The sequence below is a fragment of the Triticum urartu genome, chromosome 7, assembly GCF_003073215.2.
Source record: "Triticum urartu cultivar G1812 chromosome 7, Tu2.1, whole genome shotgun sequence".
NCBI classification, from domain to species: Eukaryota; Viridiplantae; Streptophyta; class Magnoliopsida; order Poales; family Poaceae; genus Triticum; species Triticum urartu.
The window spans coordinates 637,973,495-637,997,538 of NC_053028.1; the positions used below are offsets into that span (position 1 = coordinate 637,973,495).

At 45.4% G+C, this 24,044-nt stretch overlaps 3 protein-coding genes and 1 long non-coding RNA gene across 4 annotated transcripts; 2 read left to right on the forward strand and 2 right to left on the reverse strand.

The window, feature by feature from the left end:
* Positions 1–372: 372 nt before the first annotated feature.
* Positions 373–1,211, reverse strand: LOC125523613. The gene is made up of 2 exons (XR_007290311.1): positions 925–1,211; positions 373–841 (listed from the first exon to the last, which is right to left on the reverse strand). It is a non-coding gene; the product is annotated as an uncharacterized LOC125523613 (long non-coding RNA).
* A 3,679-nt stretch (positions 1,212–4,890) lies between these two features.
* Positions 4,891–7,705, forward strand: LOC125524287 (G-type lectin S-receptor-like serine/threonine-protein kinase At2g19130). The gene has a single exon (XM_048689367.1). The coding sequence runs from the start codon at positions 5,089–5,091 to the stop codon at positions 7,537–7,539; it is 2,451 nt and encodes an 816-aa protein (XP_048545324.1). The 5' UTR covers positions 4,891–5,088; the 3' UTR covers positions 7,540–7,705.
* A 1,522-nt stretch (positions 7,706–9,227) lies between these two features.
* Positions 9,228–12,438, reverse strand: LOC125520840 (DNA repair protein RAD51 homolog 4). Its single transcript, XM_048685873.1, has 9 exons — positions 12,061–12,438; positions 11,841–11,956; positions 11,594–11,675; positions 11,319–11,453; positions 11,017–11,130; positions 10,842–10,932; positions 10,359–10,429; positions 9,752–9,898; positions 9,228–9,546 (listed from the first exon to the last, which is right to left on the reverse strand). The coding sequence occupies exons 1-9, from the start codon at positions 12,061–12,063 to the stop codon at positions 9,505–9,507; spliced, it is 801 nt and encodes a 266-aa protein (XP_048541830.1). The 5' UTR covers positions 12,064–12,438; the 3' UTR covers positions 9,228–9,504.
* Positions 12,439–17,928: 5,490 nt separating this feature from the next.
* On the forward strand, positions 17,929–22,718 carry LOC125522955 (PRKR-interacting protein 1-like). Its single transcript, XM_048687997.1, has 3 exons — positions 17,929–18,216; positions 20,201–20,512; positions 22,097–22,718. The coding sequence occupies exons 2-3, from the start codon at positions 20,231–20,233 to the stop codon at positions 22,403–22,405; spliced, it is 591 nt and encodes a 196-aa protein (XP_048543954.1). The 5' UTR covers positions 17,929–18,216; positions 20,201–20,230; the 3' UTR covers positions 22,406–22,718.
* The last annotated feature ends 1,326 nt before the right edge of the window (positions 22,719–24,044 follow it).

The window sequence follows — 24,044 nt, forward strand, 5'->3', positions numbered from 1 at the left end:
AGCATTCATTGATCTATATTGACTGGGTCGGAGACTTTAGCACGTCGCCTTTATGGCCAATTTTGAAAACATAGTATGTAGGTACAAGTGGTACGTTGGAGATTGTTTGTTACCGTGGTAGAAATTGCGTTTATGGATCTCTGCCAATAAATTCAGAAAATGTTTTGCCATACATGGTGGCAAGTAAAGAAAACATGGATGTATGACATTGAATGGCGCGTGTACATTCGGAGATAAAAATTCGTTATACATAATGAAGAATCGAGACGACAAGAATTTCATATGACAACGGTTATATCCGGCATGGAATGGCGCGTGTACAGTCGGAGATAAGAATTTGTTATACATAGTGAAGAATGGAGACCACAAGAATTTCATATGACAACGATTAGGATTAAAACCGATGGTAGGCGTTACAAGTTCACAAGCACTAAGCAACCACATCAGGTGCTTTGTGAGAAGAAAAAATTAGATAGTGGTTGGAAATACTAGTCCGGCCTAGGCGTACAGATGGATCACTGATATCTAAAGACATATCAGCATATTGTAAAAACATCGGGTCTTCATGCCAGATCGGCAGAACAATAAACAAGTATTGGTTGTGCTAACAGTTGCACATTAGGGAAAGAGGTTGCAGTAGTGTAATCTTGGCAAAATACGCGGTTCAAGCGACCTTGCGGCATACGAACAGCATGGCGAGCAGATTCAGTGCCAGAAGGGTGATGATGATGCGGTGTAACTTCCTGTCTTCACGAGAAGGGATGGTGAACTGCCTGGGCCATTTGGCATGAATGACGTTTATACAGTTCTCCTTCCATTTTCAGAAGTTGCACTTGCGAGACTAGAAAAGAAAAATGAAACTTGAAATTTATAGCAAGAAACACAAAAAATGTAAACATGTTAGCAAAGATGCCTGGTACGTACCCACTCGTGCTAGCACTTGTTGAATTGCTTGCCTGGATTGGTGTTTGTGCGGGATACCCAACACTGAACCATGCCATTGTTGCAGAATGGGCAAACCATGAGTGGCAGGGGCGGTTGCTCCTCTAGTGCGACAAGGGGAGCGCTGGAGCTTGATATGGCAATGAGAACCATGTAAGAATGGGACAGAGCATATATGAGGAAGAGCTGAGCTGAGAATGAAACTCCTTGGAAAGATATGGTATGGTGAAGAAGATGGCCTCTTTTAAGCCTAGGAGGTAGGAGGAAGATGACCGTGGCCGTAAATAGAATTGTGCCATTGGGGAGGAAAAGGGTGAGCGTGTGCATTTAATTGTAATGGGGTAGTTGGGGGTTGGTAGTTGTGGTCGGATCCATCTCATTTGGACAGGAATTATCTGCGGCGGGGACAGAACGCGTGCAGTGTACTTCTTCTATACACCACAATGAAAAAGATAATACAATTCTGAAAAGCTGGCAATACAATGTTTCTATTATAGTGGGTTCGGATCCCAATGCGAATGGATGCGCATGATTCCAGTGAACGTAGTCGCCGTGTGCTCCTATGAAATATTATGGGACGAAGGGAGTAGTGATTTTATTTTTATTGTATCGATCCATTTTATGTGATATGATATGATATCTAATATGTAGTGTTGTGATTGGCAAAAAATTATACTGTTGCATTGTCATCCTTTTTTTCAAGGATAGTATCAAGATCATTACAACTTAGCCATGGCTCTCAGAGCCATTAATCCACATGTGAATTATTCGCCACTATTCCACCTATATAGTCGTACATGGTAACGATCCTTGCTCTCGAAGCAATCCTGCCGGCCTCTAATCTTGTCCCTCCAACTCAGATCCTCCTAAGCGCGACTTCCGCTGATCCTCCTAAGTAGTCCTGGCCATGAGAAGCCCGGCCCGGCCTGACCCGACGCTGCTCCCGGGCCGGGCTCAGGCCTAGATTTTGAGCCCGATGGCCGGGCCCGTCATTTTTGCGCTTTTCTGAAGAGGCCCGGTGGGCTTTTACGCGTTCGGCTGGGCTTGGGCCCAAAAATCAGGCCCGATGGCCGGGCCAGGCCAGGCTTGGGCCTAGGTTTTTGCCTCGGGCTTGGCTAGGCCCGGCCCGAGGTTTGGCTGGGTACACTCCTAAGCATGACTTCCGCCGATGGTGAAGCTCCGTTGAAGTATGGCCATCCTATTTTGTTTTGAACGACACTTTTGCCGGTCGGTCCTAGTATGGGCCAAGGTGATTCCAGATTTGCAACTGTTGTGCACGTCACCATGGTGGACTCGCAGTCTCGCGGCAAAGCTCTGACACCTCATGTCATGCCACGCGCTAAAATCCAGCGTTGCAGCAGCCATTCGTTGAAACTAGTTGCCTCTTGTCCGGAAGCGGACTAAGAGCACTCGGCGACGCAGCATACTGAAATCACGCCTGCTCCCATGCTAGCTTGGGATGCGTGTGTCTTATGATGAAATGTTCTTTTATATGTGAATACCTGACTGAGGCTAGTCATAGTGGGAGTAACTTAGGTAGTAACATAGCGCACTTCAAGAATTTTTTGCTTATGTGGCAAATAGTTAATAAGAGGTGGTAACATAATATGTTACTGTAACATAGCGCTTCCCGAGACAAGATGAGTCTACAAGTTAATAAATGAAATTATTTATGATACTACTATTATATTACTTTGTATTATGAAGGTAGTAACTTAGACTAGTGTCGTGCATATCACACTAGTCTAAGTTACTCCCCGCTATGACGTGAGACGTAGTACACCTGTATAATTCGTGCATGTGCATTGCCATTTAATACGTGCGCACTGCAAGCAAGGCCACGTCTCATTAATTCATGGAGACTATAGATGCAAACAGGGCTACATTGCATTAATTCATGGAGACTAGATGCAAACAGGGCTACATTGCATTAATTAATTCATGGAGACTAGATGAGCAGGACGGGAACGACCGCCAGTCCATGCTTGACGGCGACGAGGACGAACGACGTACGGGCGGCTGGAGGAAGCGGTCAGCTCAAGTCGTGCTAGAGAGCGATGCCGGCGGTGGTGACACTATCGTTGACCATGGTCACGTGGAACTTGAAGTCGACGCCCAAGGCAGACACAGTGTGCAAACGATGTGCACAGAACGCGCATGCACGGACGACGGCTACCTCGATTTGCTCACCATGGATGTCATAGCCTTCCATCTGGTTTTCTTCTCACATGTTGTCGATGGCCCCTAAAACGCATGACTTGATATCAGCGGACAGGGCAAACATGGTGTCGCCGGGCGCCGGCAGTGACTCCGGAGGACGAGGCAAGCTTGGTGCACGGTTAGGATAGACATGATCTTCCTATTTCATGTATAGCAAGCATAAGTGGGGAAGAAGGTGCAGGAGCTATAGAAAGGAATCAGGGGAAGGATTCAGGCTGGACGGAGCGAGCGGGCTTTTCGGCCCGCTCGTGGCCCGTTCTGGACCGGACCGTCTGGTCCTGGCCCGCTGAAGAATTTCGTGGTCCGGTTACTAAATTTCGAACGGGCCACGAGCGGGCTTTTCGGCCCACTCGTGGCCCGTTCTGGACCGGACCGTCTGGTCCTGGCCCGCTGAAGAATTTGTTCGGTCCGGTTACTAAATTTCGGCCCGAAATTTTCTCGGTCCGGTCCGGTCTTTCCCCGGTCCGACCGAGCGAACCGAAGGTGCAGGCCGTTCTTCTTCCTCATGGCCACCAGCGATGCCCTGGCCGTGTCCCACCGCGTTGTTCATCGGAATCAAGTACTCAATAATTCAATTGACACAGGGACAGGGGCAAGAGGTAGAAGAAGACCCCGATCATGCGCTGCCTTTTTTTCCTTGTATTCAGTTAAACAGAGAATAGAAAGAACAAGAGAGCCGGCGTTCGATCCGATAATCGCGGTGCCATTCATGACTTGCCCCTCGCTGCCGTTTCCTTTTACTAGTAGCGATAATAATGCGCCCATGGCATGCTGCCGTTGGGTTGTTTTCTACCGTTTCCCTTTCCTTTTATTCAACGGAGTAGATACAGAAAGAACGAGAAATATGGGCTCAAATCTGATTCTCATCCCACGACTAATGAAATTGACGCGTCATCTGCGTCCACTACGAGCACGAATAGGACACAGCTCCACGTCAATCTTGATCCACTAATCACGGAAGGCTAGCCCACAAAAACTTATGGGCTCATGCAGGTGTTACCATATTTGCATGCGGCTAAAAAATCGCTAAGGCAAAACAACAAGAGGGCTGGTCGTGGGCTTCTGCCTCCCGGAAGATCCTGGCACGCGCGTTCTTGATAGTGCATGAGAACTTCGCCGGCACGCTGGACGACTACGGCGCGTGAGTTGCTGCTGCCTCCGGTATGTCGTTCGTGGCCGCGACGGCTCGCTCCCGTGCCTCACCGCGTCCATGGTCGCCGCGTAGAAGCTCACGACCACCTCCTCCTCGTCCCGCAGCCGCCGCCATGGTTACCACATCTCCACTTGCCGGTCCTCTCGGCCCGGTCCGGGCTTTCCCGCTGTCGGTCCAGGCCGAGAAATCAAGACCGCCAGGCCGCTCGGTCCGATTCGGTCCGGACTGCCGGCGGCTCGGTCAGGGACCGGACCGGCCCGGACCATGTCCACCCGATTGATGGGGAAGAAGGTGAGTGGTGGACTGGTGGGGAGAAGAATGTGGTGGGTGGGAGGCTTGCAAGCATTGATTGGATTACTGGCTTGTTAGGCGCTAGTTGTTGAGGAAATTGACCGTGTGTGGACTGTATTTGACAACGTTAGTACATTGAATACTGTCATAGATACATTGCCCTATATATTTCTAATATTACAGTCTGGCTATTATAGAAGATGTGGATCCCGATTCCCGAGGCTACTTAATGGGTGAGATTTCGGTGAAGTGACTCGTCGAGTGCTCCTACGACATTTTCGCCTCTTGTCCCCATTTCTCGCTCTCAAACTTTCTATCTGGAACCATTCTCGTGTCCTGTCTTGACGGAGGGGATGCACGAGCAGCACAACTTGACCAGAAAAATGCGCCTGCCTGCCGGGGTCATCACGCATGTGTCGCTCTCCGCCATTCACCTGTAAATTCGGCTGCGCCCCTGCAAACGGAAGCGCTCCACCATCACCATGCCACTCATCGCTGCCACTTTCATGGCCCTTGCCTTGTGCTTCGCCCCGGCAGTGGGTGCGGCGGCGACGCTCTCGGCGGGGCGTCCGCTGCGGGGCAACGACACGCTGGTCTCCGCACAGGGCAGGTTCGAGCTCGGCCTCTTCAGCCCGGCCGGCAGCTCCGACGGCAGGTTCTACCTCGGGATCTGGTACAAGGACATCCCCGGCCACACCGTCGTCTGGGTCGGCAACCGCGCGAGCCCTCTGTCCGGCCTTGCCTCCGCCGAGCTCCGGGTGTCCGCCGACGACGGCAACCTCGAGCTCGTCGGTCCCACCGGCGCCTCCGCCTCGCCGGTCGTGGTGTGGTCTTCGAACCTCTCGTCTTCCTTGTCGCCAGGCACGAACAACACGGCGGAGATCCGCGACAACGGCAACCTGGTCCTTGTCGACGGCGCCAACTCCTCCAACGTGCTGTGGCAGAGCTTCGACCACCCCACGGACACGTACCTGCCGGGGGCGCGGCTCGGGGAGAACAAGCTCACCGGCGAGTACCAGGCGCTGACCTCATGGCGGAACGCCCAGGACCCTGCGCCGGGAATGTTCTACGACACGCTGGACCCCAACGGCACCGCTGAGTTCTTCATGCTGTGGAACCGCTCCCGCATGTACTGGCGGGGCGGCGTCTGGACGGGGGGCCGCTGGAAGGGCGACGTCGGGGCGGCGACCGGAAGGGGCACCAACCTCTACAACACGACCTTCGTCGACACGCCGGCGTTCCGGGGCACCACCACCGTGCTCGCCGACGACGCCACCGTCACGCGCCTGGTGCTCGACCTCAACGGCCAGAAGAAGCAGTTCGTCTGGGTGCCGGCGAGCCGGAGCTGGCAGCTGTTCTGGGCGGCGCCCACCGCGCAGTGCGACGCGTACGCGCTCTGCGGCGCGTTCGGCGTCTGCAACCAGAGGAGCCAGCTGCCGTGCCGGTGCCCGCCCGGGTTCGCTCCGGCGTCGGAGAGGGACTGGGCGCTCAGTGACTGGAGCGGCGGGTGCCGCCGGAGCTCGCCGCTCGCGTGCGCGCACAACGGGTCGACGACGGACGGGTTCCTGGCACTGCCGGACGTGAAGCTCCCGGACGAGCCGCTCGCCATGACCGCCGCCCAGAGCAAAGCGGAGTGTGAGTCGGCTTGCCAAAACAACTGTTCGTGCCAGGCCTACACCTTCTCCGCCGGGGCCGGGGCTTGCTCCGTCTGGCACGGAGACATCCGCAACCTTGAGCAGCTCTTCCCGGACTCCAGCAGCCCCGGGTCAGACTTTTATCTCCGGCTTTCACAAAGAGCATTGCAGGATCTCCATAGCGGACACGGGAAGAAAGGAGGGAGAAAACCATGGCTTGTCTTTGGCATCACGCTGGCCGGCGTAGCAGCATTGGGCGCGTCGGTCGTACTGGCCTGGAGGGTTCTTCTTGCCTGGAGAAGACCGGCTGTGTACATGGAGAACAAGAATGGATCCTCCTTGGCCGTGTACAGCTACGCCGACCTCCGTGCCGCCACCAACAACTTCTCGGAGCGGCTGGGCGGCGGAGGCTTCGGCTCGGTGTACCGCGGGGTTCTGAAGCAGCACAAGGGAGGCAGCACGACCCAAGTCCAAGTGGCGGTGAAGAAGCTGGAGAGTCTTGCGCGACAGGGCGACAAGCAGTTCCGGGCGGAGGTGAGCACGCTGGGGCTCATCCAGCACGTGAACCTCGTCCGGCTCCTCGGGTTCTGCTCGTCGGGCGACGAGAAGATGCTCGTGTACGAGTACATGCCTAGAGGCTCCCTCACCGGCTCCTTTTTCGGCAGCGGTGCATGCCCGAGCTGGCGCGACCGGTACTGTGTCATGCTCGGGGTGGCGAGGGGGCTGACCTACCTGCACGACGGCTGCCGTGAGCGCATCATACACTGCGACATCAAGCCGGAGAACATCCTGCTAGACGAGGACATGTCCCCGAGGATCGCCGACTTCGGAATGGCGAAGCTGGTGGGCAGGGATTTCAGCCGCGCGCTGACGACGATGCGAGGCACCATGGGGTACCTCGCCCCAGAGTGGATCTCCGGGCAGCCAATCAGCGTCAAGGCGGACGTGTACAGCTATGGCATGGTGCTCTTCGAGCTCGTCTCGGGACGACGTAACTCCGAGAGGTACGGCGAGCTGGAGGCGACGTCAGGGACTGGGGCGAGGGAGTCCTTGACCTTCTTCCCAGTGTGGGCCGCGCAAAAGGTTGTGGAAGGACAGGTGGGCGCCGTGGCTGACCCGCGGCTGCACGGCGACGTGATGCCGGAGGAGCTAGAGCGGGCGTGCAGGGTGGCGTGCTGGTGCATCCAAGACGAGGAGGCGCATCGCCCAACCATGGCGCAGGTGGTGCAAGCGCTGGAGGGCGCCATCCACGTCCACGTGCCGCCGGTGCCGCGGGCACTGCAGCGCCTCGTCATGTAATTCACGAGCCACAACGACGCGAAAGCGTTTCCTGTGCCAAGGACGACATGATTAAGTAGTTTGGTGTGGCGGGTCTTTCTTTCGGGGAGTGTCATTTCCTGTTACATTACAGTCGGCTAGAAATAAATTGGATTTCAGTCAGAATTTTCATCCAGTAACAACATGACACACGTTTACGTATGTTTGTTTGACAAAGAAACAACGGAATAATGAATGTGCGTGTGTACTTATGTCACGAAACGAAAGAAAAGACGGAAATCAAAATAGTTTCATTAAAAAACAAGACCGAGTAACAAATGCACTAAACCTGGACGTTTCAGAGATTTAGGGACTGTATAAAATTCAAAAATCAGTTGGGCACAGCACCACAGCAAATAAGTTATACAGTGACTTCCAAGTAGAAATCATACAAATTACAAAAAGAAAACATTTAAACTCCACCATTTTGCTGCTGTTATGGGTAGTTATTGGCATTCGCATAGAAGGTAGAAAGCAGCCAGTACCCACAGGCCAATTTACGTTAGCAGTTGCTCGGTGGTTTTAAAATCTCGAAACTTTTATTATGTTTGAGATGCTTTGTACTCTCGTTGAATTTTTATAACAGATTGGATATTTTTGAAGAAAAAAAATCATTTTAATCTCTCAAGCGGTGTTTTTTATTTTGACTTGAACTTTTGTGGCAGGTAGATATACATTTTGTCTGCGCGTTAACTTTTATCGGCAACTTCGCCGCAAAAAAAACAAAGAAATTTTTATCAGCAACTTTTGACTAGTAGACGAAGATGCCAAGCAAGAATGCTCGGCGAATGTCGTCCTCAAACAACTTTTGTTTGACAAACATCGATGGATACACGGAGAGCAGCCGTTGTGGACACGGCGACCGCCGGTCTCCTCAAACAACCTTTGTTCTGACTAGAGCTACATACCGTAGAGCGCAACGTCCGGTAGCAAGACTTTTCACACACGATAGCAAGACTTTTCGAGACGATTTGGTGATGAGGGAAAGCAACGACCGGTCCATGTCAACACAGGCAACATTTATTCGTTTGGATATGGGTACAACTTCTCGTGACGTGATTAAACTAACAGCGGTGAACGTTCGTCACACGCTGCCGGCATGATCAAACTTGAACACTACTCCCTAGTACGTCCCAAAATAATAGTCGCTCCGTTTGCAGATACATCTGTAATCTGTTTGATTGGCATATCTATGTTGAAACTCGCCCTTTGGATCGATCACATTCTATCCCGAACGTATGCGGCACGAAAGATTGATAGCCGATGATACGTTACTCTTAATTTTCTTTATTTCTAGGATAGGACACCAATAGCATGACACAAACTCTTTTACTAACTCAAGATTACCTAACAGTCTAACCATGGTCAGTTTGTGACTGTACAAGCACAACAGCCAGCGTGAGCTCATCTCATTCATAGCTGGTAGAAAAAAAAGTTATGTTATACTAGTACCTTGTGCCAGGACCCAGGAGGTCACATGCATCAAATAAGTCTCTGCCCACACGTCTAAAAAGATTGCCGTCCTTAAATAATACTCCCTCCGATTCACAACTACTCCCTCCGTCTCATAATGTAAGATCATTTTTCAAGCTATGTTAGCTTGAAAAACTATCTTATATTGTGGGAGGGAGGCGGTATAAGACGTTCTAATTTAAATCAGATGTATCGGATGTTCCAACATTTTTCTGAATCGAATTTATATAGACATTTTCTAGTGCTTTTATTCACTCATTTCAATCTGCATGTGGTTCATACTAAGATATCCAAAACATCTTATATTTGTAAATGGAGGGAGTACGTCTGACGCGCCTGTGATACATGCCAAGTCTGAATCTTGACGCCAGTGAAGCTGTCGATAGTCATGCCCAATTGTCGCCGTGTGCAGCCACACATTTCTCCAGATACGCCTGGTATGTTCTCCTCAAACACCATGCATGCTCGGCGAATTCAGCTAGGTAGGAACTGAAATTTCATATGGCGACCACAAGCCTGCAACAAAGCAGACTGTCAGGAACCAAACAAAACCCCAAGGCAGCCAGCACAAAGTTCTGCATTGAAGCAGTTTCCACCCGTCCAATAGAATGCAATGGAAGGAGATGACAACAATTAGCAACCAAGAAATTTGAAGATGCAGGGAAGCAATGCTGTGTGGCCACGAATTCCACAAGTATAACCAAATTTTCAATCAAAATACCAGTAGCGTGTGCTTCAGTGCCGTCGCGGTGCAGATATTGCTCCCACGATCACGAGAGATCATGAGGCGAATATGTGGAACAGCTTTCCAGCTCTCACCAAGGGCAGGTTTTGGAGCTCCATTCCCGGCGACCATATGATTCGTTACCTAGAGTAACACAAAATGGATGGTTGGTTGATCGATAGATATGGTAACTGCATTGTTTTTGTTTCACATCTGACCAAAATTTAAAAATTCTAACATCTAAGCCTAATAATCCGTGAATGCTTGCAGGAAGTCGACTGAGAAAATTAGAAGTGCAAGGCTTTCTTCTTTGATAAGATACAATTACAGGATTTTTTACTGTTCTCTCTAACGAGTATGGCTCTCACTGGGGACATGAAACCTGACAGACAGGCAAATTCAGGGACTACAGCTTAATATAAAACTGGATATGTACATGACAAATACACCCTACTCAGCAGTTCACCCACAAACTACCCTCTGATAAAGTAAACAGGAACAAATTGACAGATGGGATCAAACTTCTCCAAATGCACAGTATAAAGATGAATGACTACCAATCCAAATGAATGAGTGCCAATCAAGTTCGAGCAAGCAGAATTACCAGAACAGATAGATTGTGCTTATGTGCCAACTTCTTAAGAATCATCGCCACTGATATCATCATCGACCGCCCTGTTGAGTTTAATACAGGTTCACAGAAAAGAACATCATTTATTTTAGTTCAGGCTACACTTCAAAGAAGTAATGATGCCCTCTCAGCAAGCAATCATGTCATCAAATAATGTTTTTAGGAACTCAAATTATTGACAAAGACACAGTGCACTATTATCAATGTCAGGCTGCATATTTGTGAATCAGTTGGGCTGTGTTGTTTAAGTTACTGATTGTAAACAATCTATCTTGCACAATCTGATCACTACACCAATTTTCTACATTTCGCAACTCAAGAAATTGTATATGTTATGTCTCTCTTGGGACATTGACCCTTAAGGCGTGAGTTAGTTCTAGTATAACTACTAAAGTGCTAAACTGCATCATATAACGTACAAAAAGAATAATCAATCAGACAAGGCTATGCAAGAACCTTGTGAATTCTTCCCGCCGATAATGGGAGCAAGTAGAGATGATACCGAGTCAATGATAAGCAGGCATATCCTGTTACTGCCATTAGTTACCTATTAAGCTTGTGACATGTGAGAAAAGAGTTTAGGATAATAAAAAGGGAGATTGAAGACAATCCTATATCCCTTCATACTAACCTTTCCATTCAATGAGACTTCAAGTCGATCTAGTACTTCAAACAAAGCAAATATATCAAATACAGACTCACAAATGATACTGCTCATGACCCTCTTAAGCCTCACATCCTTTGGCTGCATGTTGGAAATCGGGTGCTTAGAAATCACATGGTCAAAAAGTTTTAGGGTAATCTAATGATTGCCAAAGCAAATGCCATTCTAGTTATACCACAAGAATGTCAAAAAGATATGATAATCCCCTGAAGAGTGAAGACAATAGGTAGGAGCAGGGCAGGAACATAGATCCCTGGTTTATTACTAACCTCTTTGATCAAAGAGATGGGTAGTTCATCAAGAATGTGAGCAATTCGGCTAGGGGAGAATGAATTACTAGTATCCAAGTAGAGAACAAGACCCATATGCCTGGCTGCAACATGTGCAGCAGAATATAGACAGACCTGCAGTTGATGTGCATAAGTACATAGAGTAAATAACAGCTTCTGCATTACGAGTAACTCTGCAGTTTTTCGACGGCGCAATGTTCACAGGTAAGCACATTAGCCATCTTGGAGTTGAGAAAGATCAATCGTGTTTTCACCTGTGTTTTACCAGAAGATGACTGGCCGGTTATTTCTGTCAACTGGCCTTTGCGCAGCCCACCTCCAAGAAGCGTATCGATGCTGCGAATTCAGGACATGACAAATTACAATATATTCTACTACTTGCTAAGACAGTGTAATTTTCTGCATGATGATGGGGAGGTTCTCTCGACAGAGATCGGCAGGTTCATGACACGAGGCATCAATTGACAGGGAACCAAATGATTACATTCGAGATAGGAGTACCCTTCAAGTCCGGTAGGGAGGAAATGTTTTCCTTCTGCCGCGTCTTTGAGCAGCTGCATCCCATCCGACCATAGTATGCACCGATCTTCAGCATGAGGTTGCTCTTCATTCATGTCCTGTATCATCTCACGGGCATAAACACAGTTGTATCACAAGTCGATCTTGGCTGAAGATTTGAAATTTTCAATGCATCAGTTATCTGTTTAGAGATGGAAATTACCATTGGGGCTCTCCCTTCCTGTCCAAAGCGGAGCAGTAGGCAAGCAGTGCAGCAGGCCAACGACTCCTCCTCCTCCTCCTCCTCCTTGTGTCTCTCTCGGCGTCGGAGCTCGGGTTCGGAGGTGCAGGCGGCAACCACTAGCCGACGGAGGCCAGAGGGTGCCGGGGAGCACTGCCGGCGTGCGGCGCCGTCGCAGGCGGGGGAGGCAGAGAGGGGAACAGGCAGTGGCGGGGCAGCAGTACGGAATGGGGCGCGGATCGCGCGTCGTAGCTTGGAGGCGGGGGTGACGTGAGGGGAGCGGGAGGAGGGCGGCGGGCCTTCGGTCCAATGGCGGCGGGGCGCGGCAGAGGCGGCGGCCGGCGGGGGCGGGGCAGGGGACGCACGGGGACGGGACGGAATGGGATCGAAACATGGAGCGCCTGCCTCTGTCGGCTTAGTGGGCCTCCCAGTGCGTGCCTTAGTGGGCTGTTCTAGTTGGGCTGGAACCCGGGCCGTTTTTATCATTGGACTACTCGCCTTGATATCTTCCAAACCATTATGTTGATAGGTTTCGACAAACCCTATGATACTCATGGGTATCCAATCCACGCCTTCAACCCAAACCTGGCCATGCTTTTGCCAAAATAAAAACCTGACCATGCGGCGGATGCGTGTGGTCACGCAAATCTTTACCTAATAACTAGACAATTGCCCGTGCGTTGTAACGGGAAGTACAAACATTCTAGTAGTTAGTTTGTGACTGCACGTCTATTATTATATTAATGCGCTAAAATCTCAGCAAGTTTTTTTGTATGCAATCATCATGATTTACTTGTCATTTTATTGTTAAGCACTTATTTGGTACTCCCTCTGTAAACTAATATAAGAGTGTTTAGATCACTATTTTAGTGTTCTAAACACTCTTATATTAGTGATCTAAACGCTTTTATATTAGTTTACAGAGGGAGAAAGAATTTAACGACTTATCAAACAAAATATGTTTTTATTTTAGCAAGTTAATAAAATATGAGGCAATTGATTTTATTTTAGGGAGAATGGATGGGAGAAAAATTAGGGATGGGAGGAAAAAATCAAAGAAGAGAAGGAAAGAGTTGGTGGTATATAAGCAAGGTAGGACAAAAGAGAGGTCAAATGGGAACCTTGCATTCTTTTTAAGTAGTAGAGATAAAGCAAATTGGGTTTTTTTCGTCCATCATGGTATTTTTCAGAAAAGTCCCTCTATTTTAAAGAATTTAACCCGCAGTCCTGTTTTAAGTTAAAACAAATCGTTATTTTCATATTTTACACAAAAGTCTCTGTCTTTTCTTGAAATCAACCCGCCGTCCGGATTTAAGTCACACCCGAACCGTTATTTTACATTTGTCGAAAAAAAACTAATGTTTTACGTAATTCATCCGCGTATCATATTTAAGTCAAGAAAATGCTTTTTAAAATCATCCATATCTTTTAAACCGTAACTCTGATTTGAACATGTTATATATGAAATTTGATTATAAAAATATGTAAAATATGAATATGAGATTATTTTTACCTATTAAATATTTTTAAATATTATTTTGGAATATATTTGAGGCAAACAAATGATTTTCTAAATTATCTGTATCTTTTAAACCGTAACTTCGATTTTAACATATTATATATGAAATTTTATTAGAAAAATGTGTGAAATCTAAATATGATGTTAATTTTACCTGTTAAATATTTTTAAAATATTGTTATGAAAGCAAACTTATAATTTATAACGCAAGATCTGTTTTTTTATACCGGCGGCGATCCGGATTGCAAATAAACACCCCACTATAATCATATAGGGGAAAAAATATCGATAACTACACACATGCATACCTCTGAAAAATGTCGCAGGGGAAAATAACAGATTTCTCATCGCGAGAGTGAGAGAAAGCGCGCGAGAGAGAGAGACGCCTTAGGATTAACCATATTCAACACACGTTTTTTGTTGTTTAGTGTGAACACCGAGGCCATCACCGGCGAGGGTTAGAAGGAGGATAAGCGGCAACACAAATATGATGCCTCGCAAAAATAAAGGAGATGGACCTATTGTGGTCTTAAGTGATGGTTGTTGAGTTAAGAGCGTGTGTTATGTTTCTCTCCCGTTGCAACGCACGGGCTCTTTTGCTAGTATAATAAAATCCTGGTGCAACACAACCCATGTCGGACTTTTTATAAAAGAAAGAAGTGTACAAATCACCCCAAAATCCAATCTTTGGAGTACATACCCCCTTAACTCAAAACCATGACAAATCACATCTTCAAATTACTAAAACTAGGTTAATAGCATCCTTTAGTGGTTTCAATCAAATCTTGAGCGATTTTGTCTCCCCTGATGCCGATTAGACGCTGACAGGGCAAAAAAACTTTGAGTGGGTCCCATTAGCCAATTGCTTCTCTCTTCTTTCTTTCCTTTTCCCCTCGCCTTCAGAATTGCTCTTCCATTCGCTAGGGCTCGGTCGCCATCGCCGTCCGCCGTCGTCGTCCGCCGTCGTATGCTACTTGCCTGTCTCCGAACAAAACAATGTGTCCAGGTGCGTGCACCTCCATCTCCGCTGCTCCTCTGCTCCGTTTCTGGTGTCGTTCGTCGGTAGAATCGCGAGCGCCGGTGTACGATCGTGTGCACCGCAGAGGTGTGGTTTTGGGTGAGGGGAATGGGGTGTGCAAAATTCTGCCCATTCCGCAGTTAGCCTCCTCACATGAAACTGTAGCTTGCCTACTAATCTTTCAGTGCATACTAATTTCCAAAAAAATACTTGCTCCTACAGACTCGAGGCTACTTGCCCCTGCATACTAATTTTTTAGAGGTAAATACACCACAGGTCTTAGAACTTGCGCACGGCGATCACTTTGGTGCATAAAGTTGCAAAATACGTGTTTGTGGTCACTAAACTTGTGAGGCCGTTTAAATACAGTCACTATCACCATACGCATGCGTATCCGTCAACGCCGGCGTGGCACGGGTCCATTGTCAGCCACTATAAATGTTCTTGTATGATAGATTTGCAAAAAAGCCTTCAATTCTTTTTTTATTTACACACATAGGATGCCCCTCATCTCAGATAAAAAAAGAATAGTGGGGGGGTGGGTTTCGGTCCCATGATGTACTGCTGTGTGGCTCGCTTAGACAATCACCACGTCAAGAGTATCTAATGTTTGATTAGCACGAGTACCTTATATATCCTATCATCGCGGATCGAAAAAAATTAATGAAGAAATCTACTCCCTCCGTCTCATAATATAAGAAGGGAGTATCTAATATAAGAAATCTACTTCCTCCCTCCCATAATATAAAAAGGGTGTAATGTTAAAAACGTTCTTATATTATGGAACAGAGGAAGTATCTAATAACCATACAATGTGCAACCGGCTGGTTCGAAGCTGAGACATGACGATTCATTTGCTAATAAGCTAACAACCAGGCAACTGCGACATGTGATGTAGTTTGGGGACAAATGTTTTTATCACTCTTGTTCTATGCAAGTATGTGACATTTAAAAAAAATGTTTGTGTAATTCAAAATATTTTCATGCATTCAAAAAACAACACGAACAGTTTTTTGAACTATGCGAACATTATTGTACATTGTGTAAACTACACGAATATATATTTATTTATTTTGAAATGTGTCAACAATATTTTAAATGCAATGTACATTTTTTCATTTACACAAATATTTGTTTACAGTGTTTAAACAATTTTATAAATGTCATGTAGTTTTTTTAACGCATTTATATATTTTGAATTGCACAAATAATCTTTTATAAAGTTTAAACATTCTTTTATAATAAATAAATATTTAGTTGATATAATTTAAATATTATCCTGTGCATATTTTTTACTCATGACTTATATTCAACAAAATTATAATTTAAATATTAGACACAATTAAATATTCATACCAACAGATTAGATTTTAAATTATGAATATTGTAAACTATACAAACATTGAACTTTTTTACAAAATGTGCGTATAATTATAGAAATGTTTGTATAATTAAAATACTTTATGAATTTAATTTTAAAAAGTATTAGTACTATAATTATACAAACATTTTTGTTATTCATAAATATTATTTGAAAATGATACATGAACAACTTTTTATGATCCACGGCTTTCTAAAATAAAACGAATAGGTGTAACGATAAAGAACTTTTTTAATTATGAGACCTGGTCGTCGTACACTTTTAGATAAATTATCGCTCCTCCTGACAGGTAGGTCCCATCAGCAGTGAACTATTTTTGCACAAAAAAGAAAAAGAAGAAGGGGTTTTGTGCAATAACACGTCTATGTGTCATTGACAGCGGGCCCGTACCATGCTGGGTTGACGGATACACTCACGTACGGGGAGAGTGTCTGTATTTGAACGGTCTCGCAAGTTTTGTGACCACAAACATGTATTTTACAACTTTGTGCACCAAAGTGATCGCCGTGTGCAAATTCTAAGACCTCTGGTGTATTTACCTCAATTTTTTAGTAGTACAACCACAAAACCGGGACAAAGATTTTTCAGTGCATACTTGCTCCTACAGACTCGAGGCTAATAGCATAACAAGTGCAAGAAAAAATACCAGCACTTTGCCGTAGTTGTAGTCTCCCTAGGTTCTTCGGGCTCCATGAGATCCATCTCGGGGCTTTCATGTCACAGCGGCAAAACTGCGGCGGCTCTTACTCTATTGGGCCATGTCGGTACGGAACCGGCGACTGCGATGGCGCCTGCGTGCCCTTGCTTCCGCTGGTCGACACCCGACTCGTGGAGGAGATCCTTGAAGACACCATTGCTTGGTTGACGGTGAAAGGCGAGAGGCGAGGCGGGGCGCCGGCGACTGGCAAGGCGGGGCGGGGCGAGAGGCGAGGCGGGGCGGGGCGCTGGTGAAAGGCTTGAGGAGAGGCGAGGTGGGGATTTTCTCTGCATGAGAGACAAAGGGGAACAGAGGACGGAGGAGAAGCAAGGGGACAACTGGCTAATGGGACCCACTCAAAGTTTGTTTTTTGCCCTGTAAGCATCTAATCGGCATTAGGGGAGACAAAAGCCGCTTAAGATTTGATTGAACCCACTAAAGCATGCTATTAACCCGGTTTTAGTAATTTGAGGGTGTGATTTGTCCTGGTTTTGAGTCCAGGGGGTATGTATCCCGAAGATTGGATTTTGGGGTGATTTGTATATATACTTATTTCTTTCTTTATAAAATAGTTGTGTCGTGCCGGCCGAAGGCCTTGGCTCCGGTATCAGCCTGGCATGTGATCAAAAAAGGCCGGCACGGCCTGGCATGCCTTTGGGTCGGCCTTCATTCATTTTCGGCCTTCAGCTCCATTTTGACATTCTGTCTCTTCTACCTTTTAAGAATTCAGGAAATCCAAAAATTAAGAAAATGTAGAAAAAAAATAAAAAATAAGAAATACACCAATATAAGAAATTAAGAAAAAAATACAGAAAATGTAAAAGAGACAAAGTGTCATATGGATAAACATAGCTCTTTTGTAAAAATATTTTAGTTAAACTCCCCTTGAAGATGAACCCGATAAGAAAAAAGAGTACAAAGCTACTCTTTTTAGGGGAAAACCAAGCTTTATTTATCAAAGTCCACAGAAGGTGGGATACATCTTTGGTTGTGGGATTGACCAAACCAAACGTTGTGTCCCGGACCAAGAGTAAGAGAATGCCTGGCTAGACTATGAGCTTCTAAATTTACTCTACGACTCTCGAATTTAAAAATACAATTAAAAGGAGCTGACTGCAGTTTGATTTCTCCATGGCGGGCCGGCCTTCGACCCGGCCTTTTTATCCAGGTGTTGTGTCGGGCCAGAAATTCGTGCCTGTGGGCCGGGCCATTTAGCCAGGTTTCTTCCACCTCGTGGATTCTTCCCGGAGCAAAGACAAACGTTACTCCGGTCTCCCTCTCGGGCCGACCCTCCTCCCTCTCACGAAAAAGGTGGACGCGGCGGCGACGACACCGGCGCCGGCGGGGAGAGGGACGGCGCAACCGGAGGAGGCGGTAGTGGCGTCCCCCCTCCTCCCATTCCCCCTCCCACTGTCCAACCGGCGGCACAGCATCCAACAACAGCGGCCTGAGCTCGGCGGTGACAAGGAGTGGCGACCGCAACGACCCCGTCGCCGGCGTGCTTCTCCCCCGACGCTGGACTGGTCAGTCCCCGCTGCTCCCCCTCTTCTTCATTCCCCCCGCTTGCCCTCTTAATTTCTATTCTCTTTGGTTCATTAATTTGTAGGATTCTTGGTCTGGTTCTTGGATAATTTCTAGGGTTCTTGGTCTGGTGCCAAGATTAGTCATATATGTTAATGCAAATTACCTCATATGGCTGTCAAATCCCTGTTCTAGGATCTGAGCTCTCTCTTCTCTCTGAATTCAACTAAGGCATGAGGGCCAAGGAGGGAGATAGCTATCAGATCCATGTCTTAGTAGTGGTAAACAATTGTGTAGGTTTACTTATCAATTGTTTTGACTCTGAGCTTGAACTACAGGGTTGCAATGTTTTGGCATCTACACTTGTAAAAAAAAATCAGCAGGAGAATGAAGATTATATAAAAAAAATGTCATAGTAGTGGTAAACAAGCATATAATCCCTCCCACGTAGTAACAATAAATTTATTGAGGGGATGGTTAAGCAATGCTAGAAAAATATTCCATGATGAAATTGAAGTTACACAAACTTATGGAGGCGAGGCTGTATCTTTTTTTGAGAAACAGCACAAGAAAAACAGTTTCAGTTCTTTTTGTAGCAATGACAAACATCCTGATGATTTTTTTGGTCATGATTCATAACCAAATAATTCTGCAGCTACCTATAGCGCTGCCGACGCAGTCACATGTTAAGCTAGCTTAAAGCAGAGGGACACTTGAGCTTGCACTAGATTGTGGTAACATGCCAAGCTAGCTTAAACCAGAGACACTTGAGTTTGTGCTAAATTAATGTATGTAGCAGTTTAATTTAAACTACCTGACGCATGCAACCATCAGTATTCTACAATCTACATATGCTTGTGCGGTTGTGTTTGTGCCCATACAACTGAAGATCTGAAATCTTTTTTGTTTAAAGTACCAGCCAATTTTCTACAACTGGTTATTAGGTGTTTCAACGCCCAGCTATTTGTCCCTATGTCATATTATAGGTTATGCATTTCTGAAATCTTTTGTCATTTGCTTCAGGAAATGATCTTGTCTTTGTCAATGGCTCACTGCAGAAAAGAAAAAACTTCTTCTTGCATTTATCACTGCTAAGAAAGATACACTGGAAAAGGCTCTCCCTATATTATGCTTTCTTCCGTTTATCAACAACGGAAAAGATAGGATTGAAGTGCCCTTAGTTTCAGTTGTAGAATCAGTCAAAATATGGCTCTTTGTGTTTGAATGTAGACATATATCCTTTTCTTTGTGTGAGATGACAAATACATCTTTTTCCTTGTGTGAGATGACAGATATGCTTCTTCATGTTAAAAACACCACCTTCCTCTTGGCAATATATTTTTCCGCTGATGCTTGGATAGATCGACTTGGTACCTGTCACCAAGTTCTGTTTCTCTGATGTATATCTTGTCATTATTTCTCTACTGACTTGATTGTTGATTGCAAAAGGAAAGACTGCTATTATATACATTCTTTCTTTGTTCATGTATACATTCTTCTGTGCACTAATTGCCCTTCATTGGCAATATAGTTCATCAATCATCACGGAAGTGCAGCAATCAATACAGATGGACCATATCCAACGCAGATGATGCATCTTTGCCAGATGATAGAAATTTGTATTTGCTTCATCTGCGTTGGTCATGGTCCACGTCTTATTGTAAATTTGCTGGCTGTACTAGCCAGAAAAATTTACACAAAGTTCCATTCTTCACGAGGTTGAAGGATGGAAACATATAAGTTGTTAGTGTACATTCATTTGATACTCAGATTTGTCATGTTCAGTACATTCCTCCCTCCCAGTCATCAGTCTATACTTGCTATTTCCACGTCCATTATGGCACTTGTTATTTTCTGTAGCCCCCAAGACAACAAGGAATTTCAAATGCATATATAAAAGAAAATGTATTGTAAACATGTCCAACATAAACTTAGAAGCGAAAATTCTTATCCTTAGCTCATGCTTTACTATTATGTTCTATGTAGGCAAATCCACAGTTATAGCTAGTATCAACAATGTCAGTTCCTGGTAAGGATAGCAATATGCAGCAGCTAGTCCCAATGGCACCACTGGCAAGGGTTTCTGGTGGTGAACTAGTGGCGAAGGCTTCTGTTGGTGACAGTGGAAAGCAGCTGGTGCTGCTGGAGGATGGAGGAAAGAGCTCGGGAGGGGTCAAGCTACGGGAGGATGAGGAGGACCTAGAGGTGAAGCTAAGGCGCATCATGGAGAATGTCCCCGTCCGTGTCAGCAACACCTCTGGGTCCTCCGCTGGTTCTGGCTCTGGCGACTTCCACCAGGTACTCTTTCTCTCTCCCACCCTCTCACAAGTGGAGAATTCAGCTAAAATGAGTGTCAAATTGAACCAATTTTTTTATCTTTTCCTTATTATGCAGATGGGACTCACATATAACTCTACATTATGGCTATGATGAGATTTATTTGTCAATTAGCACTTGAGTAGATGGTTGTAATGTTTTGGTGCAGTTGCCATTTTATTTAATTTTGTCTTAAAAGGAAATTTTGGGTCTATTGTTCATCTGAACATGAATGATTGATTCTCAATGGTTGCAATGTTATGGTGAAGTTACCATTTTATTGAATTTTGTCTTAAAGGAAATTTCGAGTCTACGGTTCATTTGAACATGAATTATTGATTCTAAATACTCCCTCCGTTTCTAAATATAAGACCTTTTAGAAATTTCAATATGGACTACATACGGATGTATATAGACCATTTTAGAGTGTAGATTCACTCATTTTGCTCCGTATGTTGTTTGTATTGGAATATCTAAAAAAGCTTATATTTAGGAACGGAGGGAGTAGTTCTTTGGTGTCTATATAAGAAAAGGCATGGTCCTTGCGTGTAAAAATGCATGTACACAAGACCTTTTACTTGTTGATGTTCTTAAGAGTACTGACAGTATTGAAAGCACTTGACTAAATTTTGTGTCTGTTGTTATGCAGTTGACTATACCAAAATCACAATATGTTTCAAATTTGCTCGATTCTTGAATATCTAGAATACAAGTTGGTGTGGATTTTAAGGTAACATCACTGAATATGAAAAATAAAATTAATATGTTTTGCTGCATCACTTAATCAATGGGAGTTATAAGGCTGACGAATGACCACAGTTTGATAAAAGGTGAATATCTATTAAGTTATGATGTGATATAAGAGAAGGGGTCAGATAAAAGATCTTTGTATTTGTGGCTTAGGTGCGATCATAGGCATTAGCGCATGATAATCAGAAGTTCCAGTGGCTTATGAGTGCTGAAATAGAACAGAGGCCAGAATTGCTACCAGCTTACCAGGAGAAGATTTGGTGTTTTGCTACTCACAACTCTTCATTTGAGTTATTATTATAAAATGAAGTGCTTCTGTTGACTTGTAGGTACAATTCTAGTTTAACTTTAAAACTGCTATTGGCTTGTGTGTGGGTTCAGATTGATGCATACAATCACTGTCAGATAACGGTTGTCACTATAGTAGTGGAGATTATCTTCTGAGACTGTACACAAGTTCATTCAAATTCTGTTCTCTTTGAGACTCGTGATAATAATAAACTCTAAGACATATTTTGTTCGTCATGTTTGTTCACCAGAATTCTTATCTCACATCCTTGTTTCGGGTAACATCGCAGCAGCTGAAAATCGTGATATATGTATTTGATTCCTCCTGTTCCAGCATTCACAGAGCTAGAGAATTTGTTTTCTTGATGTGTTCTCAACCATCTTATTTACTGATCTTTTTTCTGTACAAATCTAGCTCCAGATTTCTCAAGTTTCATGACATGAATAGTTTTGAGAACTTGAATGGAAATGCATTCATTGGTAATTAGTGATCTGATGGTTTAACTGTAAGCACTCTTGTTTTGACAGTATCGGCAAATGAGGAGAAGGGAGCAGGACCGAATAACGAGGATGGAGCGTGATTACGAAAAGAGGAAACAGGTGGCTGAGTTCAATCTGCGGAGGGAGGAGAGACTAAGAGCAGCCGAGGAGCGTACAGCCAAGAAGCGCCTGAAACGCCAAAAAAAGAAGCAGCGTAAGAAAGAAAAGCGGGCCAAACCAAACGGTGGTGGCGAGGAAGAACCCAATAGCAGAGTATCTAACCGGGTGGAGGAGTCCTCAGACGATGACGAGGGTTCGGATTACGAGGGTGACGACAAGTTTAAGCAGTGCACATGAAGTTGATGTCAGTCATTCCTGGATATTGTTTTTCACCTGTAGAGATTCTGGATGGTGTGGAAGACTGTCAGTCACTCCATGGTTTGGCTGTGGGCATGAACTAACACATCGCATGTAGTAATATAGACTCGGAAACATGCTAGATTGGGGCATTGGGCACTCTGTTAGTTTTCTGGAAACGCTTGTCTGCTGTGAGATGAACAATCGGATGCCAGTGGGCATTCTATTGGACGGTACATGGGGATGGGGCATTGGCTTCTTGTTATCAATTACTCCCTTCTTCCGGAAAAGCTTGTTGCGGTGGCAATTTTGCAATTTAATCCTTGAACACAACCTGCACTCCACTTTTTTCTTCAAAATACTAAACATAATTAACTATACAGTTAACAATTTTGGTAATTTTACAATTTAGTCCTTGTTGTACCCATCTTAGAATTAGTGCAAGCCAGCAGGCTTAACTTTGAGGTTCTTTTCAAATGAGCTTCCGAAAACGAAGGAATTCCTTATTAATATGAGTAGTCTACCGTTCCTATTAAGTCAGGCTCTCACAGCGTTCTACTGCAATGCTGAATTTGTTCACTCTTCAGTTGCAACTCAATTTATTCACTGCAATGCTGCATTCTACTGCCTCTGTGCTTAATTCAGTGTTAAATTTGTTCACTGAATTGGCGATAGAGTACTGAATAAAATTTGTTCAGTTAAAATGGTTTCATAAAATGGTCATTTTGAAATACTCCTAGTAGTTGCACAAGCAGTACTTGCTGTTCAGGAAATGATTCAGCAGTGATCAAACCTCACAAGGAAATGATTCATTTGGTCAAACCTACAAGGAAATGATTCAGCAACGATCCTTATAAGGAAATGAATCAGCAATGATCCTTACAAGGAGTAGTTCATTTGGTCAAAAATACAAGTCTAATCTGCACTAGAAATCCTGTCGGCTGTCACAACACTTCAAGTAGTGACCATGCTTTTCTCAAACCAGAAACGCCGGCACAACAGCACAAACGGGTGCCATGGCAGCCAAACCAGAAATGTAAATTGAAAACTTCTGAGTGCACTTTTTTCCATCAGGCAGAATTATAGTAGTACATGAAAACATGGCCACATAGATCCTAAACATGGTCACATGATTGAGCATCGTCACTATACCTGGCCATGGGAAGCCCGGCCCGGCCCGGCCTGAAAAAGCCCGACCCGGCCCGGCCCGACGCTACTCCCGGGCCGGGCTCGGGCCTAGATTTTGAGCCCAATGCCCGGGCCGGGCCCATCATTTTTGCGATTTCCTGAAGGGACCAGGCCCGAGGCCCGCCAGGCTTTTACGTGTTCGCGCCCGGCTCGGGCCTAAAAACCAGGCCCGATGGCCGGGCCGGGCCCGGGCCTGGGTTTTTTGCCTCGGGCTTGGCTAGGCCCGGCCCGACCTGAGGTTTGGCCAGGTATAATCGTCACATAAAACATGATTGAGCATGATTGCAAGTGTGATAACATAGATCCTAAACACACATGAAAATACTGTTCCATTGTCAATTGTCATAGATCCTAAACATTGTCATTGTCAATTGACTTTACTGAATATACAGCAGTATATTTGATACTGATTACAACAGTATATGCAACTCATATACAACAATATATTTGA

What these genes read in the sequence shown, in the direction of transcription:
- LOC125524287 (XM_048689367.1), top strand. Translation starts at nt 5,089, where the DNA reads ATGCCACTCATCGCTGCCACTTTCATGGCCCTTGCCTTGTGCTTCGCC.
- LOC125522955 (XM_048687997.1), top strand. Translation starts at nt 20,231, where the DNA reads ATGTCAGTTCCTGGTAAGGATAGCAATATGCAGCAGCTAGTCCCAATG. An exon ending in GCTCTGGCGACTTCCACCAG is followed by an intron (nt 20,513 to 22,096) that starts GTACTCTTTCTC and finishes TTGTTTTGACAG; the next exon opens with TATCGGCAAATGAGGAGAAG.
- LOC125520840 (XM_048685873.1), bottom strand. An exon ending in AAGTCTCATTGAATGGAAAG is followed by an intron (nt 10,933 to 11,016) that starts GTTAGTATGAAG and finishes CAAGCTTAATAG; the next exon opens with GTAACTAATGGCAGTAACAG. An exon ending in CACTGAAGCACACGCTACTG is followed by an intron (nt 9,547 to 9,751) that starts GTATTTTGATTG and finishes GCTTTGTTGCAG; the next exon opens with GCTTGTGGTCGCCATATGAA.